Source organism: Chaetodon auriga, chromosome 3 (genome assembly GCF_051107435.1).
Source record: "Chaetodon auriga isolate fChaAug3 chromosome 3, fChaAug3.hap1, whole genome shotgun sequence".
Lineage (NCBI taxonomy): Eukaryota > Metazoa > Chordata > Actinopteri > Chaetodontiformes > Chaetodontidae > Chaetodon > Chaetodon auriga.
The window spans coordinates 17,453,011-17,463,680 of record NC_135076.1 but is presented as its reverse complement, the minus strand read 5'-3'; the positions used below and the strand labels follow the sequence as shown (position 1 = coordinate 17,463,680).

General features: G+C 41.7%; 1 protein-coding gene across 2 annotated transcripts; it reads left to right on the top strand.

Moving 5' to 3' along the window:
* The first annotated feature begins 3,070 nt into the window (after positions 1 to 3,070).
* On the top strand, positions 3,071 to 8,953 carry lpar3 (lysophosphatidic acid receptor 3). 2 transcript variants are annotated; one of them, XM_076722428.1, is made up of 3 exons: positions 3,071 to 3,184; positions 4,016 to 4,770; positions 8,026 to 8,953. In XM_076722428.1, the coding sequence occupies exons 2-3, from the start codon at positions 4,029 to 4,031 to the stop codon at positions 8,352 to 8,354; spliced, it is 1,071 nt and encodes a 356-aa protein (XP_076578543.1). In that variant the 5' UTR covers positions 3,071 to 3,184; positions 4,016 to 4,028; the 3' UTR covers positions 8,355 to 8,953. The 2 variants fall into 2 exon arrangements, with proteins under 2 accessions (XP_076578543.1, XP_076578552.1); XM_076722437.1 differs by having other exon boundaries at positions 3,071 to 3,214.
* Positions 8,954 to 10,670: the final 1,717 nt, after the last annotated feature.

The following is a 10,670-nucleotide window of genomic DNA, read 5'->3' as shown; positions in this document are numbered from 1 at the left end:
GCTATTTTTTTATTTGTTCAGCATCAGATGTTTCCCTTCTTTTATGCAAGTGTGCACATTCAGCTTTTCTTTCCAAATTTGAGTCAGAAAACAAATCACAAGTAAGCAAAAAAAAACAAAAAAAAAAAAACGCTGTGTCAAACATAAATGAAACAACATGTGACAATTTGATCAGCGTTTTTGAAATATACTCATTTGAATATGGTACAAAGACAATATAATGTGTTACCTCATCAGTTTCATTGATTTTTGTAAATATCTGCTTATTCTGGATTTGATGCAGCAACATGTTTCAAACAAGTTGGTTCAGGAGCAACTAAAGACTGAGAACATTCCACAGGTAAACAGGTTCATTGGTAACAGGTGATAGTATCATGATTGGGTATGAAAGGGGCATCCTGGAAAGACTCAGTCATTCACAAACAAGGATGGAGCGAGGTTCACCACTTTGTGAACACATGATTGGATAAAGGATGTTAATACATGAGCTCAGGAACACTTTGTAAAACTGTTGTTGGTAAACACAGATTGTTTGTAAATGACTGCATTCTGTTCACAACGCATTTATTTCACAACTTTTTTTTGGAATTGGGCCTGTAATTGGATTATTTACATCGCCAACATTATATCAGCTCAAGTTGGAACTTGTTTAAATATTAACAACATTACAGTACAACAGATTTCCCCTGTGCTCCAAAGGTTTTGCTCATATGCACAGAACATTCAGCGCTGGGATGAGATTGAGTAAGAGGGGAGTTTTGAACTGCGGCAGAACTGCAGTATGAGTCAGTATCATCGTTCAATCTACCAGCACGTTAAGATGTCGAGACAAGCCAGAGCATGACCTCTCACTTAGAGTGCGATTACTGTGCTTTTAACTTAATAAAATCAAAGGAATGTGTTTCCTTGAATCCTAACAACACGCTGGATCAAATTCAAGGAGTCCTCTATAGCGAGACCTCTGTCATCCAGTGAGGCTGCTTCATGTACATCCAGAACAACTTTTGACCAATTGAAGCCTGGATGTGACAAAATGCCCGAGGCAGACGTGGGACCTGTTAATGAGAAAATGTGTCATCTAGTGTCACCCCATTGAGTATTTTTCCTATGTGGCAATATGCCCTTATGGGAGCAATACTTGATTTCAGAGATGGGTTGAAGTCAGAACTGAAAGCAGAGCAAATTTAATCCTTTTCAAAAAGACAAGAGCAGGAGATTCACTGCAAGGATTTACTGTAACAGATTGGATCAACAAACTAACCTGTAACTTTTTAACACAATGTAGGCTAATAACAAATGTCAATATGTGTGTGTGTGCTGTCAAACAAAAGACGAGCAAGCACTGCGTTGAACAGCAATGATTGGGGATTTTCAGATGAACACGTGCAGCTCCAAACATTTGTGAGAAGAAAACTGAACCTGAACTGATACACCATGATGGATTAGCAACCGAGCAAAGCAGGCAACTGGCGAAGCAGGGCCCCAGACCTCCTGGTGCCCCAAATTACCTCAAACTAATTTAACACAGAAAACAGGAGCGCCGCTCGGGTTTCACTGTCTCTGGGCAAGTAATGAAGCAGCCAGTCTACCATGAGCCTCGTCCTTAATGGGATCATGGAGGAGATAAACAGGATGTGTACAGCTGAAGTTTCCATACACCTTTGACCTAATACATTTAAACTCAGTTTTTCACAGTTTCTGATATTTGATGTCGGTAAATGTTCCCCATCTTATTATTTTGGGATTGTTAAATGTCAGAATAATAGTAGAGAGAATGATTTCTTTTTATTTCTTTTGTCACATCCTCAGTTGATCAGAAGTGTACATGCGCTTAGTGTTTGGTAGCATTGCCTTTAAATTGTTTAACTTGAGTCAGACTTTCCAGTTAGCCTTCCACAAGCCTCTCACTGTAAGTGCTCCTGGCAGAACTGAATCAGGTTTGTAGGCCTCCTTGCTTACACACGCCTTTTCAGTTCTGCCCACAAGTCGTCTGTTGAATTGAGGTCAGAGCTTTGTGATGGCCAATTCACTTTATCATCTTTAAGCTTTTTTTGGGGGGGGTCATTGTCCATTTGGAAGACCAATTTATGACCAAGATTAAGCTTCCTGGTTGATGTCTTGAGATGCTGCTTCCTCATGATGCCATCTTCTTTGTGTGCCACCCCCGTGCTTCATGGTTGGGATGATGTTCTTCAGCAGCTTTCCTCCCAGCATAACAATGGTGATTATGGCCAAACGGCTCATTGTTTCATCAGACCAGAGGACATTTCTCCAAAAATAAGATCTTTGTCTTCATGTGCAGTTGCAAACTGTTGCCTGGCTTTTTATAGCAGATTTGCAGCCGTGGCTCCCACAGATGAGCCAGACTCGTGGAGGTCCATCAATACATCAGTGGACAATATTATGGGCAAACTGTACTTTAAGTATCAAAGTATTCATACTCTTTATGCAGAAAACCCGGCGCTTGTGACTGTCACATATTTTTATTATTAATAGTAACTAGGATTTTACTGTTACTGGTTTCATCTTTAACAGTGTTCCTTAATATCAATATAATATATAATATAACAATAACAATATCTTTTTTTAAGTCTGAGTATGTGTTTTATGTAAATCATAATCTGAAAAGTCACTACTAACTCCAGCTCTTAAGTAAATGTAGGGAGGTAAAAGGTACAATTTCCTTATGAAATGTGATGGAGTAGAAGTATAAAGTATTTAAAAATGGAAATACTCAAGCAAAGAGGAGAAAAGTGGACCAACTGACGTTTCTCCAGCTAAACTAAACAGTTTGGAGTTTTACAAAGAGAAAATAAATAAAAAGCGCCAGTGGAATAGTTTACTGATTCTGAGGAGAAGAAATCAAACACATCACAGCAAAAGCAGATGTAACACTCACTCCGCGCGCCTCCAGGTCCCCTCTTCACTGCGAGGATCACTGCTTTTGCCTCATGCGGTCAACCGGAGGAATTCACGCGTGAGCCTGGGTGGCACACGCCCTCTACGTCACCGGGCTGAAGCCTCAAAGTGAGCACGTTCATCTGCCTGCCTTCACTCTGTCGTCTCGCGCGTTGCTGTCACCTCCCTCAGTCATCTGCCGCGGGGAAACATGCACATTAACTCTGCACGGAATGTTTCGCAACTTGTAGCTTTCTGACGCACCGCTGGCAGCCCTCGACCACAGGTAGGCTCACCTGGCTCGTTGTTCTTCCAGGTAACTCTTAACTGTGCTTTTGGGATTATATTCCTCTTATTACTTTTGTATTTTCTTCCCTGCTCTTTGTCCGTCCCGTCTGTGGGGATTCCTCACCCTTACTGTTGTCCCTGTTGTCGGACAGGTTGTAGTAAAGTTTATTGCATAATGAAAGAAGGAAATCTGTACTCTAGCCTGCATTACGTTTAAGTCTTTTGCGGCATATCTGTAGTATTCTGTTTGTACATGTAGAAAAGTCATGACTTTATGGACCTTTCTTATGTCATTTGACCGAGCGTATTGTTTTGACTCTCGTTTTAATGGCGCTATGGTCGTTATCGGCTCTTGCTTTGATTTCAGTGCAGTAAATGGGTTTTGGCATGTGCACTTGTCTGTGGAGTCAAATCTCAGTGGTGGAGTGTACATTTACTCAAGTACTACAAATTCCAGGTACTTGTACTTTGAGTCTTTTCTTCTTTTTGTCACTTATTAGTTCTAGTCCACATTTCAGAGGGGAGTTTTGTAGTTTTTGTAGTAGATTTTGTGCAGAAACTAATGTGATGTCTTCAAATGTCGTGTCCAAACAATAGTCCACAACCCACAGGCGTCACATAAGGCAAAGACAAGCAGCAAGTCCTCATTTGAGAAGCAGGAACTTTGGAATGTTTGGCATTTTCACCTGATAAATAACAAATAACAATAATTAAATTTCTGTCCATCAACTGATCAATTAATCATCCAATACTTTCTGCTCTTGTCAAACTGATAAAGGACTGATAGATGGTTCTAGCTCCTGATTTTTTTCTCATTCTCATTTGACAGTCTCACTTCTAAAATGGCCCAGCAGAACCTCAGCTGTCATTATGATGAGTCCATGGGCTTCTTCTACAACAACAGTGGCGCTGATGATAAATGGGACAAGGCCCAGCTCATCCTGGTGCAGGTGGTGGGCTCTCTCTTCTGCTGTTTCATCCTGGTCTCCAACGCCATGGTCATAGCTGCTGTCATCACCAACAAGAGGTTTCACTACCCTTTCTACTATCTTCTTGCCAACCTCGCCGCCTCAGACTTCCTGGCCGGCATAGCGTACGTGTACCTCATGTTTAACACGGGTGAGGTGTCGCGGAAACTGACAGTTAAAGGATATTTCATCCGTCAAGGACTCCTGGACATCAGTCTCTCAGCCTCGCTGGCTAACCTGCTCGTAATCGCTCTGGAGCGTTACATCTCTGTCATGAACTGGAAAGTCCACAGCAACCTGACAAAGAGGAGGGTGACCCTGCTGATCGTGCTGGTGTGGGCCATCTCCATCTTCATGGGGGCCGTGCCGAGTCTGGGCTGGAACTGCATCTGTAACCTTGGCGACTGCTCCCAGCTGGCTCCCATCTTCAGCAGGAGCTACCTGATCTTCTGGTCCGTGTCTAACCTGGTGGTGTTCCTGGTGATGGTGGCCATCTACATGAGGATCTACACCTACGTCAAGCAGAAGACGTCAGTGCTGATGCCACACACCAGCGGCTCCATCAACCGCAAGAGGACACCCATCAAGCTCATCAAGACGGTTATGGTTGTGCTTGGTAGGTGCTTGTCATAAAACAAATGTCTGTGCAGCATCATTTGTGATACAAGAGTGAGTCAGAGACATTTCCAGCATTAGTCAGGTTGTGTTGTACAGCTGTGTCTTTTCATCTGAGTCACTGCTGAACACACTGGATTGTTTTCTTGATAAGAGTGAAGACCTTGAACGTAATAACACAAATACTTATGCTTCCAGTAAACATGTTAAGTGCTTGGCAGTCGTTGTAGGGAGCTGGAAATGAAAGCAAAAGAAATGTTTGTCAATTTAAAGTCGGATTTTCTGAGTTTGTTTTCTGCCAAGTGGCTTAAACACTCATTGCTTATTCTGTCATTTAATTATTTGCTTAAACTATACTATCCAGAGCCCAAAGGGACATCTCTAAATAACTTGTTTTGTCCAACCAGCTGTCAAAAGCCCACAGAAATGCAGCTTACAGGATGTGAAACAGGACAAAGGAAACAAATGCTCCCTTTTAAGAAGCTGAAAATGGATAACTTTTGGAAATTTTCAGCTATAAATTCCTTCAACAATTCTATTGAGAGGGAAAGCTTTCCTTTAAAAATGGAACAATAGGACTTCACCGATATTGTTAACAGTGAGTTGCCGTACAACCAAACTTAGGAAGGACTGATGCATTTCAGACAAACCTGAAGGTCAGATGAGTTAGGTGTCGAATGCACTCACTTTCTGTTTTCATGCACTGCTCATGTAGTCATTCAGATAAAAGCATGCATTAGACAGTTTTTAGTGATTTGTGTGTGTGTGTGTGTGTGCGTGGTTGCCCTGCAGGATGAAGGTCTGTCATTGTTCTTTGTCTCTTTGGGAACTTTGCGTGCCCAGCCAGATGGCTCAATACACGATGTAGCGTAGGAGCTGTCTGCCTCTCTGTACACACTTTTTATTCCAAACTGCTGTGTAATTATCTCTCCCTGCAAGGACACCGCTCCTCAGCCTGTGTGGCGTACCGTCCACAACACACCACACTGGCCTTCACTGAACGTCCCCTCCTCCCCACCCGTCCAGAAAAAGCAAAAAGGACTCCGTCAATTGCTTTCACATGCGTTGTAGAGTTCCCTTGTAGAGCTTGTGGAAGAAGTATTATGCAAGTGTCATTCCTAAATTCCCTGTAAAGATTACAGAGAAGTGCCCGACACACTCTTTTAAGAGGTGGTGCAGTGTACAAAGCAATATCTCAGGGAAAAAGGAAGGAAATCTTCAGACACACAGTCAGGTCCAGGACAATCATGGGATATGTTAGGCAGGAAAAAAACTGTTAAGTCTTGTTCTAGGTGAAAAGAAGTCTGCACATGCGGAAATCTCAACTGGGTAAACCAGTTCAGGAACACTTAAGGCACACATGCTTTGTCATAACCAGCGCACAATGAATGAGTGTGTAAGAGTTGGATACATTTGGACATCTGTGGTGTTTGTTTAAGAAGGAACACATGCGTAGATGTGTGATGTACAGTATGTGTTCACATGCTCTTCAATCACTTATTTAATGACTTTAATGTCTAACAAATAAGTTTAAGGAATTCTCTTGCTTACATTTGTGCTTCCCTCTTCATGGCACTTGTTTGGTAAAATATATAATTAGTAGCTGACAGCTGGAGTCTGAGAGTGTTGGGGCCTGTTTGTTAAGTGAAGCGTCAAACTACGCAGATTCAGATTTTTGTTTTCATACTTTCAGTGCAGCCGCCATCGTTGAATGAAAGAAGGAACATATGCGTGAAATGTGTGTCCCTAAAACCCTGTTTTTTTTCTTTGTCAGAAATTAAAGAGGAAGAAAGTCCACTTTTAAACTTCAGTGCGTCAAAAAATGAGAATGGAGGAAGCCCATTAAATGGGCTCACACACATTTCTTTTCAGTTCTCTTTATTTTGAACATGTGGGCCATCAAAGACAAGAGGAAGAAGCATTAAAAATAGAAATTCCCTGTAAAATTGTGGCAAACCTTTTGACTGTCAGGCCCTACAACAGTGAAAGATGTAAAAACTGAGGTCAGCTCTTGTGTCTGGGTACACATGCTTGTGTGTGTGAGACAAAGAAACAGTACTTGTTTTTGTTCTGCAGGATGCATTGCAGCCTTAGAGATGCAGGTAGTGTCAACATTACTGTCGGTAGACAAGTTGCTGCTTGCGGCTTCCCTTCAGTTCCAGAAATCTCTTAGTAGCTCTGTTTTGTGCCCAAACATGTCTGAAATAGATGGTTAATTAGCTGCTTCAGTGGCCCTGTGACCAAGCATATTATTTACTAAACACACAGCATTAAGTATTTAACAGAATAATGGCATTGTATTCCCAACCTGTGTCTGCTTGTTGTTACGATGCTAGAATCGGTGAATACCCATCTGAACAGCCAGGAGCCTGGAGGAAGCATCATTTAGTCACTGTATTGGAGCAAAGTATTAATATTAATGTCATTTATCAAGCAAAAAAAACAAAAAACAAAATTCTCAGCTTCCAGGTTTTCAAATGTGTTGATTCGCTGAATTGTAAATTGAGTATCTTTAGGTTTTGTCCGGTTTGCTCAGAAAAAAACAAAACAGATGACTCAGAAAATAATCAGTAGGTGCAGCCTTAATTAAAACATTAAGTACTTAGGCATATTAAGTTAGGCGTATTATCTCCACCACTTTAGCACTTCAGCTAAACGGCCCACTCCAGATAACTGTTTGTATCTGGCTGTTAAATTTCACTGTGTGAGCGCAGTGGCAAGAAGACATTGAAAGTTAATTGAACAATTTCTTGCAAAGGGATTTTAAGTTGTTACTCAGGATTATTGATGGTTGATATAGTATTCGTCAAAGCTTTACAGATCGAAAATAAACGGTACGTTGCCTGAATGTATTAAAAAACCTGGTTTTCCAGGTTGTGAGCCCGCTTTTAACTACAGGGTCCTTTTGGGTGAGTCTGATCATCCTTTGGCTGCAGTGCATCAAGGCTATACTTTCATATCAACAAAATTACATTTGTAGATTTAAACTGTAAACCTACAGGCTCTAAACCCGACAATCCCACATTATTTGTAGTACATGGTGTATGGGTCTATGTGCAGGATTTTTTCTTTGCTGGGCAGTCACTTCCTGAAGTCTCTGCTGGCTGACTGGCATCCTCAGGGATGTCAACCAGTGCCCTTTTTTGTAAAGAGCAACTTGACCTTTTGAGCAAAGTTTAAGCTGCACAAAAAGGATACATGTGAGAAATAAGTGTTGCAGCTACTTGTTTGTGATTGACTGTATTTTCTCCTGAAGGGGCCTTTGTGATCTGCTGGACTCCCGGCCTGGTGGTTCTGCTGCTGGACGGCCTCAACTGTACGAGCTGTAACGTCATGAAATTGAAACGTTGGCTGCTGCTCCTGGCTGTCCTCAACTCCGTCATGAACCCCTGCATCTACTCCTACAAGGACGAGGAAATGTGGACAACCTTCAAGAACCTCCTGCGCTGCATTGGGAACGGCACGCGACGGCAGCGGTCAACGAAGGCCAATGCCAGGCCGCTCAGCTCCGCTCAGGACACGGGCAACAGTCAGCTTCCCTCAGAGGAGACAAAAAATGACGATCCGGGCATACTGAAGACCTGAAAATGGAACTTGTTGAGCATTAGGTTCCGTCAAAGACACAGATTGGAGTTGACTTGAAAGAGAAACTACACCTTTGTCTCTCAGGGGGTCGTTCTCACATTTAAAGTACTTTCTTGAAGAGACACTGCAGGCCACCTGCTCCAATTTCAGAGCTGGAGTTGTGGTGAGATGGAGATAAGAGACCTTTTTACAGGATTTTACAGTTTTTGGACACATGACTCCTGTTTGTGTGTAAAGGGAGATTCCTGTTGTTGTTTCATCCTCCTCTTTGTGTCTTCCTCCTCATCACATTCCTATGGGCTTTAAACTTGGGTCATACTAGTCTGCAGTGACTGAAGAAAGAACCCACTATGAAAGTACACAGCGGTACATTTCTACTTTTACCTCCAAGAAGGGTAAAAAATCATGCAAAGGGTGAATTTACTTTCTCCCTAATATAGATTTCTGTACATCTGATTGAGCTGTGCTGTAGGTTTACTTCCTGTGTAGCTTTTCGGGAAGCACTGCTGCGAAGCATGATCTAGTTAAGAAATGTAACTTGTTTAGAGTCAGGTACTATAAAACTGTAGATTTGCTTGGGGCACAGTTTTAAAGATTATATCCTGGTTTTAAACTGAAAATGCTGTAAACTGCTGTACCATGTATCCACTTGTTCGTCCCGTAAGAGACTTTCAAGAAGAGGTGAGGTAATTTTAGACAGTTGTGTTAGTTCACACCCTGCTTTCGTTTGTAAAGCAGGTTAGCCTCTGTGGAAAAGATAACCAGGTCACTCCTTTCTTGTCCTGTCTGTTGTCTGTTATCAGTTCATCTAAACATATTCCATCTGTAGCACCCCATGGAGGCAAGCTGGTCCTCCCTGTAGCATTTTAACACATCCGCTTCAGCTCACTGAATGACTGCTGTTGGTCTGACGAAACAGCTGACAGGGCAGGGGTTGTAAAATCATTGCGACACACTGGAGGTATGCTTGAGGTTCAGCATACACTGAGTACCTGCAGGAAGCGAAGAGGATATGACTGAATAGACTGTAACTACCCCCACCCCCCCCACCCCACACACACACACCCACACCCCAACCAGGTTTCAATTGACTCTTCTTCAACCTGCTGTACAGTATTTATGCCACTCCTGCTGTAAAGGACATGACATCATTAAAGCTGTTCTGTTTTTACGCGAGTGTAGGAAGGCCACATGTGAGAGTGGTGCGAAAGGTTTACAGTTCCACTGCTGGTGTTTCTGCATTGAACTGAAATTATTCATGGTCATTCCTGTGTGACATGACTTTTAAGCTGATGGGCTTTTAAAATGATAAAAATGAACTCTTTTCGTGAAGTAACAGCTTTTTGGAGTTTCATGTTATTTTTTTGTCAAACTTTGAACATGATGATGTGTACAATGTATTTATTCCTGATAAGAATGACATATGATACAGAATCAGCGAGCAGAGGTTAAGACAGAGGTTAATTTCTACAAACTGGCTTGCAGCTACACCCTGATTCCAAAAAAGTCACAGACACCTGCGTAAAACATCAGTAAGAACAGACAATTACAAAGACAATATAGTTAATGTTTGACCTAATCAACTTCTTTGATTTTTGTAAATGTATGAATATTCTGAATTTGGCACAGCAACACATTGCAAACCAGTTGGGACTGGAGCAGCTAAAGACTGGGAAAGTTATGAAATGCCCCCAGAACACCTGTTTGGATCATTCCACAGGTAAACAGGTTCATTGGTAACAGGTGACAGTATCATGATTGGGTATGAAAGAGGCATCCTGGAAAGGCTCAGTCGTTCACAAGCGAGGATGCAGGGAGGTTCACCACTGTGTGAACACATGATTGTATGAAGGAAATTAGTACATGAGCTCAGGAACAGTTCATAGAACAGTTTGTTTTTATTTATGCTTTACACAGCATCCCAGCTTTTTTGGAATCAGGGTTGTATATTACAGTGAAGAAGGAGTGTGACTGTTGACTTTCACTACATAGTTAATCAGAACAAGAAACAGTAATCAAACTATATTGTTATTATAAAAAAAAAAATCTATAATATAGAGAATGTAACTTAATTACAGTTTTAGCAGTTTTCTGATATTTGCTTCATTTTTAGACATGCGAGCTGTGGGGTTCATGGCAATGTCGTCGATTGGTCGGTCAGTTCATCACTTTGGTCCAGACTGAAATATGTAGACATTTGTAGATATTCTCAGACGATGAACCCAAAACACTTCGGTGATCAACAAATCTCAAGATTTTCATATGAGGAGAATTCTGGTTTCTGTGACCAGTCACATTTGAGTCTGTGCAGAGCAG